The sequence below is a fragment of the Myiozetetes cayanensis genome, unplaced genomic scaffold, assembly GCF_022539395.1.
Source record: "Myiozetetes cayanensis isolate MyiCay16 unplaced genomic scaffold, myiCay2020 scf12, whole genome shotgun sequence".
NCBI lineage: Eukaryota > Metazoa > Chordata > Aves > Passeriformes > Tyrannidae > Myiozetetes > Myiozetetes cayanensis.
Genome location: NW_026086826.1, coordinates 16,893,042 through 16,917,742, shown reverse-complemented (window position 1 = coordinate 16,917,742; position 24,701 = coordinate 16,893,042). Strand labels below are relative to the sequence as shown.

Here is a 24,701-nt window from a genome sequence, read left to right as displayed (position 1 = left end):
TCAGTTCCGCGCACACTGTGTCTCACCTAAAAAATCCAATGCACAGGCTGGAAGGTGTAAAGACCTTCCCCGGATCTTCGCTCGCGAAGACTGGCCATTATTATTAAATAGAAAATATTGTGCAAAATCTGAATTAGATTAAATGCAATTAGTATTCCATAGCTTCCTGCATTTGGTAGGGAAAATAGAATTGCATTTCAATTCTTAGATAACTGTTTCTGCCTATGTTGTATTTCTTGCTGTGCTGCAGTAGTGTGAAGTTAAACATGAAGTGCCTTCTTGCCATGTGAGTCTTTTCCCTGTCTTTATGTAGAAGACCTAAGATGTGTTGTATTAAGAAGGAAGCTGAGCCTGGCTCAGCTTGGGACGATATAAACACAGACAAGTACATCTTCAAAGAAGGTGAAAAACAACTGAGGGACTCCCTTATATGTTTTTATTAAATGACCATTATAATTAGCGTAAATCCATGACTGGTTTTGCCTTGTCAACCCCAAATATCTTGCCTTTGTCACGCCCAGGTAAAGTCCTTTAACTCATTGTGGTTTTTTGCTTCTCTTTGAAACATTGCAAATGCAACCAGAGTGCTTTGGAGCAGTGGTATGTAGTGTCAACCTGTCAGATTCCAGACTCATGCTAAAGAATGCTGGTAGCTTTGCCAATATATGGAGAGGAAGCTGCTTTGAACACTTTGAACTGTGTTGAAGGTGGCATTGCTACCTGTGTGGTCTATTTTGCTCTGACTGAGAGACACAAGGATTTGAAGTTTTTTGCCATTTCTGTTTGAGAAGGTCATAAATGTAAATGCTGTTACACAGTTGTTAACATACACCTCTGACAATACCATTTCAGCTGGTGAAAGTTCCAGATTTCCTTACTGGTGCTTCCTGGTCTTCTGTTTATGCTTGCTTCTATGTCAGTTATGTTCTAAATGGAAAACATCTGCCACAGGCAAAGAGAGGCTGTTAATTCTCCTGTATATGAGGCTTTTTACAAAAACATGGAAACCCAGAAACTTAAAGGAAGTCTTGGCTCCACAGTTAACAGTTCTTCCACTGCTAAAAACAAAGAGAGGAAAACAGACCCTCTGGTGAAAAGGGATACAAGTTGCTTCAATACCAAATTGAAAGAGGGAGAGAGGAACACAACCTATTATTGTCATGGAATCCATGCAATAATTTATGTTTAATAGTTTTTTTAATTATTAATTGGTTTTGTTAAAGATGATTCTCTGTTTTCTTGTATTATATCTAACAATGACTGTACTTGGGATTTTTGGCTCCAGCAGTGGCTGATACCAGCTGACTCAAAACACGTGGAATTCTGTAGCTTTGTGCACCTCTAATAGCTTTAACAGTGAAAATTTTTTTTCAAATTCTTCCAAAAGTTTAATTTTATTTCTGACTTAAGACTTTCAATAGTGATCTGCAGATTAGAGGAGTTTTACAATAAAGTAATTCCTACTGAAAAACACTGATTTGTGAGAACTAAATTTTTAAGCCAGCAGTAAATATCATTCTTCTGGTATCATACATATCCAGTCTGTACTTATCTAGGTGCAAAAATTAAATGTGCTGTAGCCAGAAACTCTAGCAAGCCAGAGCATGTTTGTGTTCCAGTTTGTCACTGAATGAGCTAAGGTTTATATAACTCCTGAAACTTTCTATCCATACTACAGCATTGCTTACAGGATGATCAGCTATGGGCATTTTGCTCGCAAACTGTTCCGAGGCTGGGGATCATGAGGTTTCTTAACACCGACTCATAACAGATAATGCTTTGGGAGTTTCTGAGAGACCTTGTGTCTCCAGACCTAAGGCAGATCAAATAGCAAGAGTTGATATTGGTAGTTTTATTATGGAGGTCTGGATAACTGCTGACTAAACACGCCTGTTTCAGTTGGCAGCCAGGGAGGATGTTAGAGAGCACAGTTGCCACAGCTCATAGTTTGCAAACTAAGTATTGTCAGATTTCAAGTGCTGGAGCATTTGGCATTTCATATTGTCATTCTTACTGCCCCAATATCTTCAATTAATTTGAAAATTACCAGTAAATAAGCTTGATTTCCTAGCCAATATTTATGCTGATTGTTACTTTTTCTGTGTGGCATCTGTGGGAGTTGAGGCTTGAGTGTAGCATTTTGTTTGTTTGCATCCTTTTTGTTCTAAGACAAGTCTACAATAGAAACTTGCTTTGACTTTTGTTTATCAAGGAATAAGAAGAACTGCTGTGTGAGCAATCCATGCATGCCATGTCCTGATCGTGTGTAGTTATTTCTGCATTTTATCACTGCAGCTGCAGAACAGTGCTTTTGGAGTAAATGTATTTTCTCCTGGTTATTTTAGGAAAACTGGAATTCTGATGCTTAAGGTCAAACTGAAAAGTTCCCATGAATCCTTTTGTTTTGTCCCATCATTTTTTTTGTCCCATCATTTTTTATTTCTATAAGCCAGACACATTTGAAAATGGTCTCAAGAACTTGCACACAACTTGGCATAATTAAGGTATGCAAGCTACAGCATCAGTCCTCATTTATCAGTTCAGATAGCTGCTTGTAGAGGTGTCTGGGTACTAGGTGGAAAGGTGCACCTGCACACAGTCCCTTCCTTCAGAAAGCAGAAGTCAGGGGTGACCACAGAAGGGCACAGCAGTGTGTGGTGTGTGGCCAGCCAGGGAAGGGGTATGGCAGGTTTACAGGGAATGCTGTTGGCCAGGGCTTGACAGAGGTGCTGTGCTTCTTTCAGAACAGTGGTGCTTCCAGATTTCATCCCACATCTCAGTAAACACATTTATTAAAGTGGATATAAAGTATGAAAACAACAAAAAGTTTTGCAATGAGGAGTCTAGTCTAGCTTAATTCAAAGTAACTCACAACTCGTGGAGCTACTATAGGCAGTTCTGTGAATTCTTCATTCTTGCAGCTTGTAGGAAAATTCTCTTTTACAGCTTTGCATCAAGTATGTGCAAGGATGGGCTGTGCAAATTGTCATCTATGAAGACAAAGACCAGTTTTCAATTTCACTGGAAGCCAGAATAAAACTTTAGGAAGAGAATGTAATGACTCATGCGAGAGTAATCACAGTTTAGGCAGGGCTGCCCAGCTACCAGTCCCACTACTTAGCACATGCTCATGTTACTAAGGAAATTACTACTCCTTTTCTGGTTCTTATTCATAAAAAATGACAAGCATGACACTACTTCCTATGTAATTACAGCGCCTGAAAATTTCCTGAGTTCTTAGAATCAGCCAATAGAGATCATCTTACGTGCTATGGGATCAGCGTTTTGGGCATGGTTTTAGATGTCTTTTACCTGAACTGTGGAATGTGGGGTTTAGATAGAGAAGCAATCAGGAAAATAATGGTTTGTACTTCTGTAGCATCTTCCATTTGATAAGCTGATAAAGTGCTATACAGTCTTCCCTGTGAAAAATATCTTCCACTCTGACAGATGTTACAAAAATGTAAGTATATGTCATACAGGAAGTAAGTGGGTCAGAGTATTAAACCTGAATGTGGACTCCAGGTAACTCCTCTTTCTCTCTGCTCACCCTAATGCCATTTTTCTTGCACTGTACACATTAATGAGGGATTTTGGTGTCCAAAATGAGATCACAGTTTGTTCTTTGATTCCTTTCCTCTCCCCCTTCTCTTTCCCTTCCCCAAGTATATTTGGAAGGAAAATCCCATGTGAAATATCCTGTGGGAAATCTCCACAGATTGTTACATGTGGCAGTGGAGTTCTGGAATCTGTCACTGTGCCTGAAACATTTCTGGTACCTCTCTATTCTCAATACTTTCCCTTTTTTTTTTTTCAGAAGTGGCAATGACAAAAGCACAGTGCCATCAGCTGTTCAAGATTTGATAGCTTTCCTGGTTCATGAGTAACTCAAATAACAAGGCATTTGGGGAAATACAATTGACAAAAGAATTAAGTGAGGTTTTGCTGTGCTTTTAGGCCTTATTTTATGTAAAATTAGTTAGAATTTAGATCTTCAAGGCTCTGTTCCGTTTCAAAAGAATGTTATAATTTTCTGTTGATTTGTGGGGAGAAAAATATGTAAGTGTAGAAGTCTGTCTGTCAGCCACAAGGGGTGACTTATGTCCCAGCACCAGTGAATGGATCTTTCCAAAAACTGTTGTCTTTCACATTTACCTCAACTTTTCTGGTTTGGAAGTTGTTGTAAAAGGTGTGTGGCAATACCAACACTGATAATGCTTCCCTATTTCTCATGCCTGCCCTCAGGAACCAAAGTGATATTGCTATGGGAAGGGGAGCACCAGTCAGAAATGCCACTGTAAGCTTCCTTTACTGTGGTATATTAGATAAATTCAATTTTCTAATATTTTATGTCTTCTTCTTCTATGTATTTCAGCACTCTCTGCTTTTATTTTTTTCTCTCTTACTTTGTACTAACCTTCATCCTTCTTGAGCTTTTTAGGCAAAGATTCTACTCATACCTATGAAAATTCACAGACTTTCCCAAGAATTTTCATCTTCCTTCCTACCTACTTCTGCAATATACATGATGGCTAAAGAATCTTGTCTTAATGACCTAAATGTTTCTTAAGCTCTAGCTACACTTCAAAAGAAGGTCCAGTGTTTATTCTGGGTCTAATTGCTTAATTAAAAAAATTAATAATAATTGCTGTGAGATATTTTAGATAGCTTAGATTGCAAAATTCAGTGTTCTGGACAATGCATAAACCCCCAAAATATAATGAGGTAGATGTCCTAATCCTACTCTGCGCCCAGAGATGTCACTGTGGTAAGTCAACACGTGGAATTTTAGTCCTGCTGCTGTCACTATTGGATGTAGTTTAGCTTGGTTAGAGTGACAACGCCGTAGTTTCATTTATTTTTGATGATTGGTTTGATAATACACAGAGGTCCTGGAAGAAAAATAAGTGGATCCTTAATTGCATTTTTCATTTAGATAGCTTAGGACCCCAACCTCAGCAACATCGTTGTAGTCAGGCTCTGAAGCAGACACATCAGAAGCAGTTTTTAAAGCTAGTCCTGATAAAAACGGAGAAAGTGAACAAAAGGATTGGACATTAGAGTGAAATGAAAATAGTGTATGAAAAGGTCTTCCAAAACAGAACCACCATACAACTAGTGGGCATCAAATATTTAATGTCAAAATCAATTAAATGTTTGGTTAGGTGGAGAAATATTTGCCTCTGGAAAGCTAATGCCCACGGGATAGCCATGAAAAGGTTTGCAGATTGTTGGCTTCTGAATGCTGATAAGATGGAAAGAACAATGTTACTGAAATTGCTTTGAACAACTGGAATAACTATGGCAAAACCAGAGAAATGTTGGCCAGGCAACCTGGAAGACTGAACCAATGGAAAAGCGACAAATAAGGTGTTAAAGAAAAGTTTGACCCCAACAGTGCTTTAAAAGTCAACTGAGTGTGCCTTAATTTGTATTTAAACAAAAGCCCTCTGGCTGGGTCAGTGGTACAGCTGAAGGTGCCTGAGGTAACTAGTTGAAAATGAAGGTTGTATCTATAATTACCTGAAGGTAATTATATTGAAGGTCTGCTTTACCAAAGGAGCGTAACTGGCCATCTGTTCTGTCAGTAGCTCTCGATCCTGTACAGCTGTTTAACCCTCTGGCACAGAAAATGCGGTTTATCTCACCAACCTGTTGCACGGATAACTCCACAGGACCTGGTGGGACGAGGGGGAAATCTGCTAATGTAAGTAAATTGTGTGTGTAAAGTACACAGTAATAGTCTCCGAGTTGTCCGTGAACAGGCTGGATTTAGGAAACTGTTAAATTTTGCTGTAGAGCTAATTTGAGCGGCGAAATTATGGAAGTCAAGTTCTTAAATCCATGGGAAAGAGCAGCGAGCGGTCACGGCCCGCCAGGCGCTGGTGTGCCGCGGCTCGGCGAGACCCATGCGGACGGGGCGGAGGGTGGGGCCGGGGCTGTGACTGCGGGCCCGGGAGGCTGCGCAGCGCCCGGAGCCGCGGGAGCCGCCGGAGACGCCTCCCATCTCCAGGTGAGCGGCGCCCGGCAGGCTGCACACGGCAGAGACACCGAACCAGCCCCGCACTGACCCGGCCCGGGAGAGCCAGCGATAAGGCGCTCTCGGAAGGCTCCGGTTGAGTCATCCTTACTTAAGTTATCGCGAACTGCGCTTCTTTAGGGCAGGCTGGAGCTGGTGTACGTGCCGGCTCTGCCGCGGCACGGCCAGACCTTGCGCTCTCCCGAGGACGTCCCAGTTCATTTTCTGGAAGCGCTCCGCACCGCTGGTGTTGCGGCTCCGGCCTCCGGCCACCCATTGCTGCTGCCCGGCTGCCGCTCCACCGAGGGACCTGGCCGGGAGATCGCTTCTCCGGGACAAAACCTCCAACTGATCCGCAGAAAGCCTGGAAAGAAGCAGCAGTGATCAGACCTGGTAACTGCGGGGACAGCGTTGTTCTCTCGGGCAGAGAATGAGGAGTTGGTTTTGTACGTGAGTGTGTGCGAGCGTCCCTCTGTCCCCACACTGCTGTCGGGGCAGGGACGGGAAGCAGGGCGAGCCCTGACCCTGCCCGCGGGCTCTGGAAATGCCGTAGCTGGAACAGTGACTACTGAGACGTTTGATAAAGTGCTTAGGTTTAGTGGGAACGGATTCCGTGTAAATCTGTTAAACGCTCTTTAATTATAGAACACTGGTGTGTACTCGAAATGTTTCACAGAGTAGAAAGAAAAGAAATAAGAAACACTGTGTATTTTTTTCTCTTTTTTTTTTTTTTTGTCAGTTAAAGAGGAGCATATGTAAAAGCACTTCTTTCTGTCTGAATTTGTAATTTCCATAAGTTGGTTGTTAGTTCAAAATAATAGTGCTGAAAAGGTCTTTTAAATGTTTCATTTTCAGTTAGAGTGGGTTGTCGGTTTTGGTTTTTTTCAGTAACATTGTGGGAACAGAGGAGCAGGCAAAATAGTAAATGACTTCCTATGCCAGAGAAAGAACAAAAGCTTGTATGTTGAAGCATTAGCTAAAAAATGCTTAGATTTGACTGTAACCTTGGTAAAGTTCTCTGTTCCTGCCAGCAAAATGGGGAGGGAATGTTTATCTTAAGTCAAGGCTTCATACTGTTCAGATTACTAAAATAACTGATTAGGCACTTACATTTCAGAAAATAGGCAAAATGAGATGATCTCCACTTATTATTGAACCCTCTTCAGTGATCACTTTTTCATGACATCTTTTGTAGATATCAAGGCATTCTACGTGTGAAAACTCACAAAGAGAAGTGTGGGGTTTATCTGTTTCTCTCATCTTGGAAAAAAAGAGACATTTCAAAGATAACTTATCCTGGCCTGTGTGTTTTCTATTGTGTGAGAACAATAGTTAAAAATAACATTTTATAAAGGTTGTCAGATTACAGTGCAAAGATGTCTGGGGAGGGGGTGGAAATTACATGACATATATAAGGAGAGAGAAGGAAAGCACGAACATTGTGATAGCACTTCAATACCCTTTGGAAGCACTGACCTGACTAATCTTGTGGGGAGTTTTTGATGTTTGACAGACTCATGTTTTTTTCTGATAGTAGCTTAAAGCCTTTGAACTACTGCGTATGCTTTCTCAGTCTGTGTCTCCGTATCATAACAGGCTGTAGGTTCTTGAACCTTCCTGTTCTTCTCAAAGTCCTGTGACCTGTTTGCTATAGCAGCTACTGCGTCAACGTATTTTTTTAAAAACAAAATAGAGGTTGTAGAAGACTTCTTCTAAGCCATTTTAGGGAGCAAGAATCCTCTCTCTTTGGTTACACTAATGAAGAACAAACACTACATTGCTTCTAGGAAGACAGTTAACATGAAATCCACCTTGAATTTATAATGGCTACGGTTTTAACTGTATTTCTTCCTATGACATGTTAACTTTAGTGCTTTTCAGATATGTTTTTTCTGTTTCCCTAACTTATTCTCTTACTACACTTACTCTCTTACTACATTTATTTTCCGTGTGCATCTGCAAAGTGCATGCGAATGTGCCAAGTAACTTAGCAGGGAAAAGGGAGTAATGTATCTCCCACTCGTCATAATTTATTTTTGCTGATTTTGAGGGAGGGCGGGCGGGAGGAATTTGTGAGGAGATTTGATATGGTGAAAGTAAGTACAGTTTTCATGAAAGTTGATTACATCTATTAAAGACATGAGAACATAAAGCAGTTGTTCTTCAGCTGAATGTATTACCGTGTTCAAGCCCTCTAAGCTTCATGGCACATGTCGTGGTAAAGACATCCTAATACTTTGAGGGAAGTGCTGCCCTAACACCAGGTATAGACTTCAGGGCATCTGATCTAACAGGGAGAATCACCCAGACTGCAGATTGATAAGGCTGAGAGAAATGTGGATCCTTTCATGTCCAGAACTGGTTTAGATATAACTCAAGGTGTTGCGAGTCTGATTTGGAACTCTGAAATTGCTTTTCTATTTCATTTGATGAGATTTCCATTGGCATGAGCATATCCATCTTTAGACTGTTTGTTATGCCACTCATGCATCTCTGAGGCCAAACTGGAGATTTCCCTTTCCCTCACTTCCCTTCCTCCAAAATATTGAAACAATAAAGTAGAAGCCATTGCCACTAGTTGTGTAACACTGTGATATGGAAGGGACACTTACTCCTGTACCTGTGTCTGTTTGAATAAACCATCCGAACACTTCTTCAGATTGTCTGAACTTCAGAAAGTTTTCATGAAGATGAGCTGAACCAGAAACTTTGGATTTGCATCCCAAAGCCAAGGGGCCCTGAGCAGAAGGATATATTTAGTATGTTGCTTTAGGGAGTTGAAATTATTTGTTTCATTGTTCATATGGCTCGTTTTTGTTTTAAGCAATGATGTGAAGAGGTGCACAATCCATCAGACTAGAACTTGATGCGTGTTTGGTCTTGCCCACCAGATAGGTATATTATTCCGTGTCCAGTCTCCTACTGTTATCCTAAATGCCATGTTGATTTTAGAGACCTCTTTGTTTGTATTTGGTCGCTCTCATTCATAGCAAAAAATTAGAACATCAGAAGTTACCTGGAAACCTTTCATGCCCTCCACCTCTCTGAATTCAGAATAAGACTCCTGAAAATTCTGTTCCCATATATTTTTCCAAGTTACAGACTGAAGAAAGAAAAAATGCCACTCAGTATATAAATATAAATACAAATTCACTTCACATTTTTAACATTATATTGGCATGAGTCTATCTTGTTTGCACCTATTTGTTTTCCAAAGGGCTCTGTTTTGTTAGGTGCTGTTTTAACAAATAAGAATGTACACAAATAAATTTTGGTTCCTTTTGAGCTCTCATTGTTACAATTTTTACCATTTCCATTGTTGTTGTTGATGTTCAGAGCACACTGTTTCTTAGGGAGTAACATTTTCAGGGTTTCTATATCTAGAAAAGTCAAGCATTCTTTGAATCATATACTGAAGTATTTGAGACATTCCGGAGTCCTCAGCTGAAGAGGCTCCTTCTTTGCAGTGTTTATATTCAATGCAAGAAAAACGTATGGATAGTTTGGCAGGACTTTTGTTACTGAGCTGATTGTTGTAGTTCTTTGTTTACATTTATGGAGAATATATAGTACAGCAGCAGATAACAAGCAGATAAATTTATGGGTAGAAGTAAGCAGACCTGTTATTAGGAGGTTCTGGGCTTTCTTGGTTTTGTTGGGGTTTTTGTTTGGTTGAGGTTTTTTGGCTTTTTGGAGAGGTTTTGCAGGGAGGATAGTTAGAAATATTATCAAAGTTTCTGCACACATAATTGTGGCTAAGTGTCTTGCAAGTTCTTGAATGTAGGTATTTTTGTACTAACTTTGGAACTCTACCTTGATTCCTTAAAACAGAACTCAGGTGTGACTTTGAGGATTGGGTACTGAATTTGTAAGTCGCGTGAATGGTACTGAGAGTACTTCTTAAAAGAAGAAATGATTAGGACAACTCTGGGAGTTTGGTTTTCATTCTTAAGGGCTTCTTAGGAGTGGAGGTTAAATGAAAAATACAGTACAGCAGGGGGTCATTGTTTATGTTTTGAAAACTCTGAGATTGTTGGATTGGAAACCTACTGGATTACCATAACAATTACCTTGTGATTTGGTGAGTAGAGGGAATTCTCAGCTTTCTTTGTGGATCCTCAAACATGAAGCAGCCAACAATTTAATATCATGGTAAGCATAATGTAGGCTCACCTGGTATCAACTATTAAACCAAAGCTTTTGTTGATTATATTTATAACTGCTTAGCTTTGATACTCACTGGCATGTAATGTCACATGTACCATTTCAGCATAGCAGTGAGAACTGCTAGGAAAGGCTAAGGAAGATCTCATTGGATAACCTGCACTGAAATAGTTGGAATTCAGAGGTTTGGAAGTGGGTTTTTTATAAACCAATAAGAAAGTACAATAATTAAGTACAGAATTTCAGCAGCCCCTGAAAGGAGAACAACATGTTTGTGCAATATAAGCAAACTGGCTTCCAGTTTTTCAGACTCCATAAGTGATGTTTGACAAAAAGCTGAGTTTTCAAATGATCATGTGAATTCTAAGCCTGCCTTTCCCCCCTGTTGGAGGTAATTTTTATCATTCTGTTCTATAGAAAAAAGTTGAATGTACAAGAAACAAGCTCTGTCAGTTTACTTTAGCTATAGGAGGTTGTAACTTTGTGTTAAGCATTTGGATTTTAGATCTTCCTATCTGTGGACCAGTTGTTTTGTTTAGCAATTGTAATGCAAAACTGACTTTATAGCAAGTATTATGACAATAACTATGGGATATTTTTAATACTAGCCAGCAGAAACTGTGTCCTTCAACCACAAAGTAAATGGAGATATGATTTAATATTTCGTATTAAGGACCATGTACTAATTTATGGCAGAATTTTTGTCAGAGTGTGTTTTGTTTTCTTTAGGATTTTGAATTCTATTTGGATCCATATAACTAAAAATGTCAGTTCTTATTAATGCTTCAACTCTTTTCTATTCTTTTCAGCAAGAAACTTGACCTAAGTCAAAGAGATTCTCTCTAGGCAGATGTACTGTTTCCAGAGACAGGTACATAGTACCTGTGCTCTGACAGAGGCTTGGCAAATTGAAGAATAAGAAAAAAAAAAAAGAAAGAAGAAATCAAGATGTTATTTGTCATCTGTAATTACTGACTATTTATTGTAGGACTGTCAATAAGGGAGAAGTGGGAAGGGATTTGTGGCTGAAGTCTGAAAACCTTATCCAGCCTGCGAATCTCTGCAGTGCAGCTGACAGGAAAAAGCAGACTTTTTTCATAATTTGAGGTCAGCTTTAACATTGCTGTAAAACTAAGTCTGTTATGATAACCGCGGAGTAGAAGTAACAGTAACTTAAGAGCAGAAACACTTTGATAGTAGCTGTGATACTGAGGCTGGAGAAGGGAGCAGAAGGACTATAGAGGCACCTCTGTTTTCCTTGCAACCCCTGTGCATTCCCCAAAACAGGAGGAATTCTTGTGCAACTGTAAGCAGCTGACTTCCAGGCTGCTGGACCTTCAGGGTGCTAGTCTTAATTTTCATCATGAAACTTGACCAAGGCCAGAACAGATTCCCCCTGTCCATAACTGTTATTTCCAAAAGTACTTCTGCTTTCTGATTTCATATCAATCTCTTCTGCTCCTGTGGCATTTCCAGTTTTTGTGGGAAGCACCTGGTTGACTAACACCTAGATTAAATAAGATAGGACTTGTTGCCCTTTGGGTCTGGTGGCATGTTCAATAGAGTGGTTTTTGCAGGCTAATATAACTGCATAGAATAAGGCAGCCTGTCTTCTGTGATGCCACACTATAAACTGAGCACAAGGCAGCAGTTTCTGAGGTCCAGAACAGCAATCTGTTAATGTGCCTGAAGTGTTTGTTTCACAAAGCTTTTTGCTCACGATAACAGAAAAACCTGTACTATAGGGCAGAGTGTAATTGAATGTACAAGAGACTGACAGCTTTGTGAATCTGTAATGTCAACAACGATTTGAGCCAGCAGGCTGGGCATGCTGAAGAAGAGAATTCCAGTAATCTGCTCCTGCCCTTATCTCTTGAGCAGAGCCGTTTAGTTTACAGCCTGTTAGAAATATGTGACCAGTTATCTACTAGATTTATTACTTGAGCAAGACTCCTCAGCAACAGTTTTTCCTCACAGTGTGCCAGCTACTGGGTTCAGAAACATATTCTTCCAAATCAAGCTGTAATGTCCTTCATTTTTAACAAAATGTTTATAAAACTTGACTTTTGTTGGTGATTTCAAGTTGATGTCTGCATATTCAGAGGATGTGAAGGAGTAAAAAAGAGGAACTCTGTATAGAAATGGAGAATTTTTCAGGGCCTGCTCTTGTATGTGTGTCCAGATTGGTTGTTTTTTGTTGTGACTTTTCATGTGTGTAGAAGTTACATATGGGTGTGCTTGGTGTGCGGATGGGAGCAACGTGACTGGGTGCAGGCGACACCTTGAGGGATCTGACTGCCTCAGGGCAAAGCAGTTCAGTTTCAGATACCTTTGTTAGTCATGCTACTTAACTTCGTTAAAGGGAGGGTTTTGATGATGGGTACATTATAAGAAATGTTGGTTTTGTTTTTCCAGAACCAAAAATGATTGCTGCGGGAAACTTTTCAAGTCTTCCCAGAAATGGCCCAGTGAACCGCCAGTTCTCATTAGCTTCGTCCATGGACCTTTTGACCAGTAAACCTTCACCAATTGAGCGTCGCTCAAACTCCTTTCAAGGCATCTCTATCCATGGCACTCTCCCCAGGAAGAAGAAGGGGACAGTTCCCACTAGGCCTTGTGATATGTTTAGCCACGTGGGAACGTTGCCTTACGCCAGGACACACCGGCAGCAGCCACCTTTTGTACAGGATGTTATAGAAGAGTACCCTCCAGAAAATGAGAAGAGCAGCAAACTCCGTGGCAGGTAAGTTGTAAACCCTTAATTTACATATGTTAGTTGCATAGGAATCCTTATGTATTCTTCTAGACCTCTAAATGTCCACTTATAGGTACAGCTGTTTTTTATTATGTATTCTAAGTTGAGTTTTCTCCCTAGTACTCAATTTAGGTCTTGATGGAAGACCTAAATAATTTTTAAGGACTAGATCTTGCCTCTGAATGTTTAAAAGTTATAACATTGTGTGTGCTATTCCCATAAAGGAAATTTTTACAATCTAGAAGTCATTGAATTGCTTTGATGTGACCCATTGCATTGCTCTAACTGAGCAGTTTTAAGCAAGAAGTCATAAATGTTTAAACTTGGGTTTGTTTTGTATTCAATGGTTATATGGATGGAGGGCAGAGAAAGAGAGGGTGGTTTTCTGGCTGCCTCCATCCTAGAGCTACATGTGAACTGTTTTTCATGAACACTTAGAGGAATCCAGTGTATACTGGGCTAGTGGCAAATTATCCCTGCTTATTATTCCTGCCTGACTTCATGGTTATCATATCCATGACTCTCAAGAAAGACCTATAATCTTATAGCTACCATTTCTTTTGGGACTCTATCAACTTCACTGATATTTCATTGCTTACAAAAAGTAATGAATTTGGTAAATGTCCTTTTTTTGTTTTGATATTGAGGACTATAAAATGGGAAAAAATTTCCAGCTAACACAAGAAAAATTCAATGTAATGCAGTGAATCTGTTACAGGCACAAAGATGAGAGAATGTTTGGTTGTTTGGCTGATGGTGTTAAAGCTTGAGAAAAGGTATCCAAATTACAAGTTCTGAATTAGGATTAATAGTCTCACTGTGTCCATCACTATACAATTTTTTTTGGTTTCAAGTCTTGTGAGGGAAGGACCGTTCTAATTAGATAAAGTTGTGTTTACATTGGTTTTCTTAGGATTTTTGATTGTGGTATGCAGGATCAGGCTTTCTTCTCGCTTGAAAATAAGTTCTCTCTACCCCATTCATTTTAAAAGAAGAAAGGACCCAGGTGTGTTTAGTATTCCTCTGTCAGTGATCTCTGAGATGTACCTGCTTACATGAACTGGCTTTTTAACATCATTTGCTTCTTTGATTTGGGTACTTTTAGAGTATGCAAGCAGCCTGGGATGCTGCCATGAAAAGAATATGGTGATATGCAATGAAGTCTTATGTCTTCCTTCTCAAGAGCAGTCACTAAACATCATTTGCAATAGGTTTTCTTTTATTGAGAGACCAAAGCTGACTGATAATTTGACTTATGAATATGATAACCTTGTCTTATGGAGAACACTTTGGCACAACCAGTAATAATAAGAACAGAATGCTTGAGAGGAAAAACTTGGGAAGGTCTGCCTCATCAGAATTAAAACACAATGCTTTTGAAGTAGCAAGAGATTCAAAGGATGTTAACAATGGCTTGCTTTAATTTTTACAATGGGACTTTATATGTTCTGCTCCATGACCTGACTGCCCAGCTGTATTAGAGCAGAAGACACTTCCAACTTGACAGTCAGCAAATACATCACTTCTTGAGTCTTCTTGCAATGCCACTGCACTTTTCATTAGTGTACTTTAAAAGAAAACTGAGAGAGAAACTCTGCTTTCCTGTGGTACACGTTTGGCTGTATGTGCAAGGGTGTATGTTCTAATGCCTGCTCTCACCTTGACATTATCTGGGCCTCACAGTGTGGGGGAGTCTAGCTTACCTTATCAGAGTTTTTTAAAAAAAGCCCTGTAATATTTTTACTTGGGTGTAGGAGCCTGTGAAATAGTGTAACATTACATGGATATTCTCATTCAGGAATATAGCAGTCTTTCATTGCTATAATGCTGTTTACAAAAACTAAAACCGTGAATGCACATTTTCATGAAACCTTTTCATGATGCATTGTTCAACCCTAGTGCTGTTTGATGCCAGTGGGCCAGAACTAATAGCTATTGGGGTTACAGGGTTCACATGCACATGGATCTGATTATTTTGAACTGTGGCGCAGGCATGGCATAGTTTGGTTGATTAAATTTGATTTAAAAAACATAACTACGACAACATTTTCAATAATTCAAAATGTGTAATACTCTCTTTAATATATAAATACTCTGCTCGTAATTTTGCTAAGCAAAATGAAGCGTAAGTAAGAAGAATAGGAAAACAATAATGAACTGTGCCATTCCCTAATGGAATTCTCCTGATTTTGAAATTCTTCTGAAAACTTGGAGAAATTCTATTGCCAATTTTCAAAGCAATAAGGTTGTGTTCTCTTCTTGGTTTGGGAATGTACACCGCTGTTAGTTATTTAATTCAAGGGGAAAAAAGTTTTCTTTCTAAAGTTTTCTTTTCTAAACTCTTGACTTTTAGAGTCTCTTAGAAATAATTAAATGGCCAAAATCAGATGCAGCTGAGCTCTTGAGTTGGTTTTATTAGCTAAAATAAGAATTAAAATAAGAACTTGCAAGAAGTTCTTCACTTACAAAAGAGATATCTCATTTTAGCTTGTAAAACTAAAGCTACTTGTGTGTAGTGTTCTTTGTTGTCTGATGTTGATAATTAAACCTAAATAAAGCATAATTGTAATTTCCCTTTGACACGTGGTGCATGTGTTATCTGTATTTATTTAGCTTTGCCTTGTATTATGGTACCTTTATTTAAAAGAAAATTGTTCAAATTTACATCTGTCACTAGAACCTGGAGGGTTTTTTTTTTTACCTGTGTCTTGTGGCTGCCATTATGAAACCCAGAGTTTCCACTGCACTTGGATGACTGTAGTTCTTCATGACTGCCATTGCAGTTTACCTGACTTGTGGCATTTTCATGCTTCTTCATCTGTGTGGCCAAATATCCCTCAAATAAATAAGACATAGAAGCACTGCAGAACTATCACTATCACAGCAAGTTCCAGTGTACTGATGAAGGCAGCTGTCAAAGGCCAGTTTGATATTCTGTACCATTTCAATTGGATGTCAACGGTATCCATGTAGTCTTGGGTTAACATGGAAGTTATCTCTCTTGGTCTGGTACTGACTCTGATATGAACATACTTAAATGTTACCTCACTGTAGAGATGTGGGGAATTTCTGAGGGCTTGTTAAGAAAATGGAATAGAGCAAAGACTTTTGCAAATATCCCAAAGCAAACTAGATTCTGGTATTGATACTGTGCTCTGTTTCACGAGGCAGTGTGATTGCAAGAGATAGCAGAACAAGTAAATGCTTCTTGGATGGTCTGACAGCTGACAGCTATGGTATTCTCTGTTCCTAAACTTCCTAATAAAACTGTCTAAAGAACAACTTCATAAGAACTAAGTCTGGTTCCAAAAGACATGTTTCTCATGCAAGGCTTATGTTTTGTTTGAATTCAATAGGGCTGCAGATATACTACCCATTATAGAGTCATAGAATCATTAAGGTTGGAGAAGACCTTAGAGATCATCAAGTCCAACCATCAGCTCGGCACCATCACCGTGTTCACCATTAAACCATGTCCTCAGGTGTCATATCCAAAGGTTTTTTGGACACTTTCAAGGATGTTTGACTGCTAAAACTACGTTTATGAGAAATTTGGCATATGAAGGAAAGAAAGATCAGTTAATTTGGTCCTTACCCTGTATATGTAATATCCAACTCCTTGTAGAATGGAGCTTTGGATATTTTGGGAGAAATATCCTAACTGTGTGGTTACACATTTTCATTAAATCACTGTGTTCCCTCTGCTGAGCCTTCCCCTAGGAAGTGTTGAAGCACACCATCTGCCAGAAATGATCACTTCAAGTTTTCATGCTAATTAAAGCCTAGAAATGAATCTGACATTAATTTACACTGACTCTTACATGTTATACAGGATGTTTGTGAATATTCCTCATTTAATTCCTGTTTACTAATTGTCTTTCCCGTAACCATTTCATCTGCTTGTACTTGCAAAGACAGTTTTTTATTCAAATTCCATTCTTTGTCTGTACAGACATTTAAAAAATGGAGTCACTGATAAGCTGTAGGGTTGTATTGTTCAAACTGACTTTGAATCAAAATACTTTGTGCATTTCTTTAAATAATGTATAATGCCCTGAGTGCTTTGTTTTATCACTATTTATGAGAGGTTCTGACCTACCGTCAGAAATAGATTCCCCCCCCCATTTTTAGAGCTTTACTTTTAACTGTGTATGAATTTGAAGTGTAGAGTTCTAGCTACAGAGCTATAATTTTAATCTTTTCTTCTGTCTTGATTTTCTGTTTTCAAGCCCAGCAAATTCCTGGATATGCTGTAAGTCCTGTTTGTGATGGTAGTTACAATACTACTTCTTTTTGTATTGATGTGGCCACAAACTATTCATTTTTGTAGGTAAATGAGGCATAACAGCTTTTTTTTTTCTGCCAAGGTCTCAAGCATGAACTGTTCATATCCAGCATTTTTTTGACATGGTTCAAGCATGTTAAAAGAGAAAAAATTAATCTAGTGGATATGGGGAGGTGTGGAGGGAAAGGTTCAAATGCTTGTTGAACCCTGTTGCAAAAGATCAAAATGTGACAAGTAACCTGTAAACTGAAGTATACTTTATAGACTGACCCTAAGTATCTACATACAGATGCAAAGAACACTGTTTCTGTTGTTCTGAAAGAATGTCCAAGTGCATATTTAACCAGAATTCAGACTCTTACTATGAGTACTGGTCAACAGACTTTTTTCCTCTTGTTTTCCTATGTCAACTTTTTTCCCGATCATTTCAGATAAAGTGCTATCATCTAGCATTGGACTTTGTATTGTGTAGCAGAGAGTGATTCTGTATGTAGAGCAGATTAGTTTATTTAGTCATTTAGGATGTTCTGTACTCTTCAAAATTTCTAATCTTCAAGGCTCTGCATATTTGGCTGGGTGATACTTGTGTACTTGTCTCATATAACTGTCCAGGAAAAAATACAAATACATTCTGTTTTAACCTTGACTAGTAGCTCTGACATTAGTAGGGTAACTTCATCAGCATAAAACTAAGCAGGCTCACTGTCCTCTGCAGGACCTTGTCCTTGGAAGGTCAGCGCATTTGGAATTTAGCAAGGTTTGGAATAAATTTGGAATCTATTATTGAAATATAAAGCTACTAATGACTGAATTCTGGGTTCCTGAAAGTTTTCCTTTTCTCTTAGTGGTATTACCACAACAGATGAGGCCTGCTGAAATCCTTGAATTGACAGTTGATTTATAAGGGCAAAGAGCTGGCCAGGCAGTACTTGGTGAGGAGCACACTGTTCAGGGATTTGCTTTTTCCTTGTCAGAATTTGCAGCCTATTTTGTTTCTCCAGATGCTGCAAATTCTGGTTTTCTTTGGGTTTCGAGAATGGGGTGGATCAGATATTTAGACAGCATTTACTTTAGTAATTATTTTGATAGTGATTTTGAAAATGTTATTTGTTGGATAGTTTTAGTTTGAATATGTGTTACTTCTTTATATGAATTCTTTGTATACACTTATAGCAATACCTTTGATTCCCTCTATATTTTAGGGTAAGGTAGGGAGGAAATTTTTATAAAACCACAGAACTTCTAAGTAAAAGCAGTTATGGTTTTGGTGTAATGCCTGAATCTACCTCTTAGTGTGTGTTGTTTTCAGAAAATCCCGAACCAAACGGGGAGTTTGTGGTTGTGTTTCCTTAACAGGAGTAAGACAAGTGTGTTGAATTTGGGGCCACTGAATATCTTGTTGACTTCTTCCATGCGCAGCCAAGTGGATTCTTAAAGGAAGAGCTCCTTAGATGTTGCCAGCACTTCATGCTTTTTGTCACAGATGCACCTGCAGATGTGACCTCTGCTGTCTCAGAGGAGGAACAGAGCTACCCACTGAAGTGGTAGATGTTTGGGGTAGAAGGAATACTGTGTTGTATAAGTAGAGAACAGCTGATGTTATCTGCTTACATTCAGTAGCAAATTCTCTTATCCATTAACTCTGGGGTTTATTTCTGTTTTGGCTTGTCTGCCTTTTCTTTTTAGCCCTTCTGTCCATTGTTGGGTTCAGATTCTTCTGTTGTGAAGTTCTACTTCACTCTTTTGTTCCCATTTGATGCTGACATCCTCTCTCTTTGCTTAGTGGACATAGACCTGCAGAACAGAAGCTGCACTTCTTGATTTTTGTGGGGATTTTTTGAAAACTGGCTACAGGTGACTATTACTGGAAACCTGCCCATGTGGGATTTTGGGAGAGGGAATGAGGAAAACATGACAAAATGTCTCAAAAAAGAGACTATCTCTCCACTTTTGGAGGTGAATTAGACCACAGTCCTTCAGCTTCTGAGCAGAGGAACTGAAGCACCATATGGGATGGGCACAGTTGTATCATTGTTTGAAATTAATTGTGGGATCAGGACCTTTTTATTAATGAATAACTTACCAGGGAAACTTGAGTCCAAATTCCTCAAAAGACCCAATCAAATTTAGTTGATGTTATTTTTCAAAAACTTCCTAAAAACTTCTATCTTTTCAGGCTGTTTCCTCTTTGAGCAGAGGACACTCTATGTAGTGGAAATTTTCTTGAATTACTCCTTCCATCACACCCCGAGTTCCTCTCCTGGCTCTGCTGCTTCCTGGTCTCTCTTGTAAAGATTATGGAGTGCCCTATTCACTTGTACCAAGTGCTGTATTGCTTCCTCAGCTTGCCTCTTGTCCACATGTGACCATTTGTTTTCCTTTCTCCTCCTTTTATGCTTTAAATGGTAATGAAATGTTACATAGGGGAGTATATTCCTAATGCTTACTTGCAATATCTAATGCAGGGAGACATCTGATGGAATGAGCTTTCTAAGCTGAGTTGAGGGAATAGACAATGAGGGCAATTCTTCCTCCCTCCATTGTCTTCTTCAGTACTAAACCAAAGGATTAACATTCCTGTGCTTCAGTCCAAATACACATTCCTGAAAGACATGTCAGCCAGGTGAAAAACCCATAGTTTGTGAATAAACTGTACCTACACTTAGATGAATTTCAGATGAATTGAGGGAGACAGTGATTCTACTGAACGTTTGTCAGTGTTTTGGAGATATACATATTCATTTCATAAAGTTGCATTGATTTTGAACACTTAAAATTTTGTGGAGCTGGGTTCTGAATAACTGCACAGCAACTAAAGCACTGACTATAGAGGGTTGCCAGCTGAAGGTATGGGTCAACAGGCAACAGCACAAATATAAACAAGTTTGTAGAAACAGTGACTGTTTTGGATAAGCAATAGTCTTGCTGCCCAGCCACGCTTTCACAGCATAGGTCTTGGGATAGAAGATTTAAGAAGGGCTTTGAAGGACAGAGTTTTGGCTCTGGTAATGCTAAAAGTTAAGGTAACAGAGGAAAAAGAATGCAGGTGCCTAGTCTGAGCTTTTGAACAAATTACAGAGACCAGTATTGCTTGTGGTGCAGAAACAGAAATTCTTTCAGAAGAAGGTAGTAAAAATGGTGTACATTCTTCAGCTTCCGTAGGTAAAATGGAGAAGGTTAAAGGGATGCAGACTGAAGTGGTTGGAGTAAATGGCTGGGGCATTCTAAACGGATAGGAGTAAGTTGAGATTTCATTTAATTCAAGGAAAAGTACGTTGTATCTTTTCTTGAGGTTTAATTACTGAAGAGTCCCAACTGTTCTTATGTGAACTGCAGGTCATTACACAGTTAGTCATAGCAGTTTGCACTTGTTTCCACTGGTGTTTGAATGAGTCATGTCCATGGTACTGTGCAGCTGTAGATGGAAGGGTGGAATGCCCTTAGGAATGTAGTAGGAGTGTGTGTGGAGCAGAAGCTGCTGGGGGATAAAATCACTGGGTCTTTTACTCTAGTTTACAGTACAAATAACATCAGTCTGCACTACATATACTTAAACACACCATGTCCAGCATGCTCAAACTTGCACCTTCATACTTAAGTAGCAGTGTATTTCAGAAATCTACACAGATGGAGAGATTTCAAAGACACAAATTGAAGAAGGCATTTGATCCCATCTGGTCATTTTACTGCAGTTGTGTCTGTGTTAGCAACCATGCAATAACTTGGTACATTCTCAGTTTCTCAGGCTCCTTTTGAGCCTCTATTGTATTTTCACTCATATTTGGCATTGGCACCATTGGCATTGGAACTATTGAGAAGATAGTTCTTCCCATGATCACTCTTTCCATGTGGCAGAAAGGAGATGCTTTTGAAAATGTCTCCAGCAAAGGTCACTTTAAACAAGCAAATGTATTTTCATCAGATACTGGCAATGTGTCCTAATGTTTTTCCCAGAAGTACATTTATAGAAGTGTGAAGTAGCACAAAGCTGCTTCAGGGCCATTCAGCAGTTTTCACCCTGTAAGAATATCCATATGGGGAGTTGAGTGATAGTGAGGATTTGGGCATCTCTGATGATGCTGTTGTACCTGTGCTTAAATTTCATTAAAGTTATCACCACAGCTAATTTATAATTGTAGCTGATATGTCTGTGAGGATGCCACAGGCCTGGAAGAAGCAGGTGCTTAATATGGCTTAGTCTGGGAAGGTCTGTGTGTTGCAGGATTCTTTACAGCAACAACAGTGTGAGGAGGTAATATCCAATGTTAGTAGAAAGTTTTTGTAGAATCAGCAGCTAAAGATTACAGACACCTGCTTAAAGGTTCTTTATTGAAGCAGTGCTGTAGAGAACTATTGACCAAACCTCAAAGTCTGAAAAAGAGACTGTCTCAGTTACTGAGATTCTGGATATTCTCCTGCACCCACTGAACTGAATAATTTATGTTGCAGTTGAACTCTAGGATTTGGCTTTTCAATTCCAGTGCTGATTATCAGTACCTAACAATTGTATAAATTATTTAAAATAGTGACTAGTTACCTGGAAGTTAAAGTTTTCTCTACCAAATTTTCATGTTTTGTTGCTCATTCAAAATCCATGCAAGATTTCAAGTTAGCAGTATGGCAATATTTACTTTGTCATACCAGAAATATGATTCTAGTTGCTTATAGTGGTTTTTTTCTTCCTTTTAACCAGTGACTGTTGATGTTGACAACTTCAAAAGGCTTTTTTTTTGTTGCCTTTTTTAATCTTTTAATTCTTCCTACACATTTGACTGTCATTTAGAAGTGCTGGGAAGTGGAAGAATAGCATCCAATAAATATGAATTCCATTCCCTTTTCTCATCTCAGTCAGCTGTAGCTGTATCTCGAAGGAGTTTACATACAGTGATAATCCCTGCTTTCTGAGAAGTTCCATTGGTTCTCACAGTGATCAAAGGTATCAGTACTTGCTCATAGGCAGTCAGTTCCAACCAGAATGACACCAAGCTCTTCACTGTTGAAAAAAAAAAAAAGTTGCTATGGGAAGAAGGAAGAGAAGAGAGAAGCAAAAGAGCAACTCCACATTTTCTGTTGTCTTGTCTTCATCTTGTTTTGAGGTTGCTGAAACTCCACTCTTGACTTGCAAGCTCTGTATATTTTCTTGGCAGTATCAACAAGAAACCAATACATGAAAAAAAGTGCATAATTCTAATAAGAGTCTTGAAGCTGGACTGAAAAGAAATTGAAATGGTTTCCAAGGATTACTAGGAGAGATTAAAGGATTGTGTGTCTGTAAGATCAGCCAGCAGAGAAAAAGGTGATGTCAGATGTCAGTCTAGAGAGACTGTTTCTGGCTAGGAAAAGCTCAGAATCATGAAGGTTCAGACTGTGATGACTGCTTTCTTTTAGTGATTAGTTATTACTGGAGGAGTGTTTATACTGCTAGAGTTTCCACACAGACTTATACATGTGAAGGAGGGTAAAGAAAGGATTTACACTACTCAGGAGAATGACTTAATTACATGTATCAAGTCAGGTGCTTTTTTTCTTCTTTTTTGTTACTATGAGCAATAAAGTGCTGGAAAGGGATTTTGTTTTGTCATGAAATGACGTGATAGAGTCTGGCAGCAATATGAATACCCAAAATAGTTGTGGTAGTGTGTTTGCATCCCTTAAATTTTTTTCTGTGACAGATTGAGGATGAAAAGAGCATGAAGCCAATACTGTGTGTCCTATTGCATACTTAGTCAACCCCTTGACTTGAGGTGTTCTGACAACTTCCCTATTCCAGGTGACAGACATCTTTCTGTATTAAATATGCATTTTTAATGAATGGAAGTAGGTCTTATCTGCTTAATAAGAATCTAAAATGTAAAATAAAATCCAATCCATGAACCCACAGTTTACACAGTACTGGTTGACTCTAATGCGTGAATGTTGTAGGTAAGCAGGTGCAAATGAATACAGCTGTAAAGTCAAGAATACAATGAAGATAAACATTAGCATTATTTGGAAGGTAATAAAATCTGATGAAAGATGAAGAACTTAGTATTATTGAATCAAACTTGCAGCTTAATTGATTTTGAGAGATGGTAGAAACAGTATTTGTCATCAGATCTGGTAGTTATCTGAAGTATTAATTTTTTTCTTTCTGCAGATAATCTAATACAAGAAGGGAGAATTTGGGTTCACCATTTTTTATTAAGATTCCTTGAGAGGGAAAAATGGAAAGGAAAAGAGATGCTTTATTTTTTGTTTTGAAGTTCATGACGTCCCTTTATGGGGGCATATGGCATAAAGAAGCACATCATCATTGCTAACAGAGAGCTGAGATTCAGGAGTCAGTTTTATTTTGTTGAATTCTAGTTTTTTTGAGCTAACTGATAATCTGGTTTTCTGCATATGATGTATGATAGTACTGTGGTGAAATCTAATGAAGGAAAATGCAGTGAATAATTTTTACTCTTAGTTGCTGCACATCAGTGAAAGTTACCATCCCTTGAAAATAACTTCAAAAAATTGGCACAAAGATGAAGGCTTAGACAACAGGGGAAGATGGGGAGAGAGAGGGGTAGATCTGCTTGGAGACAGGTATCTGACATGAACATCTTTCTATATGAGCTGTACCTGTGATGAATTGCAGGGTTTCATGCATTCTGTTGTTGGCCAGCTTACCAGATAAAATATTATAGTACTTGTGAAGATACTTGTTACACCATCCATTTCCTAAAGCCAAAAATGTTCAAAGCACTTCTGTTGTGTGGATGCTGAAGGAAATGTAGGTCACTTCTCTCCCCACTCTCTTCTGGATTTCCTGCTTTATATAGCAGTAAATAAACTGTTTGATCTTAAAACTTTTCTACCTCTTTCATTTTGCTTTGGCTTGATCTGTCCTAAGGATCATTTGCCTTGTACCAGGTGGTGGGAACAGGGGAGTCTGTAGCGAGGCTGCTGCAGGAGTGGAGGTTGTGAATGCAGCCCATAACAAAATGTGCTTGCTGACAAAGTAAGCAGGTTTGTTCTTTTAGAGTGTGTTGCACATGCAGTGCTGGTAGACCCTTTGTCCTCAAAGATTCCCCAGGCAAGCGAAGAACTAAACTGCAAAGTTTTTCAAAAGCACTTGGTACTGGCACAACTTCCCACGGACCATTTGAACGTGAGGAGAATTCAACCATGCCTAATGACTTTGTTGAACTGATTAAGAATGGGATTTTTTTTCCAGTCAATTTGCAATGTGTCAAGAATGAAAATGTTTCTTCTGTTTCAGAACTTCCTTTTCTTTTTCCTCTGTGTTTCACCCATTTTCTCTGGTATACTTGCACATATTTTATTCTCATACAGTTACCAAATTGCCCCTTCTTTGTATATTGCATAGGGAAAAGTTTCAAATGGTCCAAATTCTATTTCCATTGCATTTTCCAGCTTTTTTTTCTTTCTTTTTTTTTTTTTTTTAAACTAAGCTGAGAATGAAACTTGACCCTTGGTAAATATTGGGATAA

At 38.9% G+C, this 24,701-nt stretch overlaps 1 protein-coding gene across 3 annotated transcripts in view; it reads left to right on the top strand.

Annotated features, from left to right (window-relative positions):
- Window positions 1-24,701, top strand: part of BCAR3 (BCAR3 adaptor protein, NSP family member) — a 103,472-nt gene that overhangs the window by 42,133 nt on the left and 36,638 nt on the right. For 2 of the 3 annotated variants that reach the window (XM_050307324.1, XM_050307323.1), the window contains exon 4: window positions 12,599-12,926. In XM_050307324.1, coding sequence (XP_050163281.1) covers window positions 12,599-12,926 — 328 coding nt within the window. Of the gene's footprint in view, window positions 1-6,049; window positions 6,413-12,598; window positions 12,927-24,701 lie in introns of those variants that run through there. The other variant, XM_050307325.1, reaches the window with a different exon arrangement.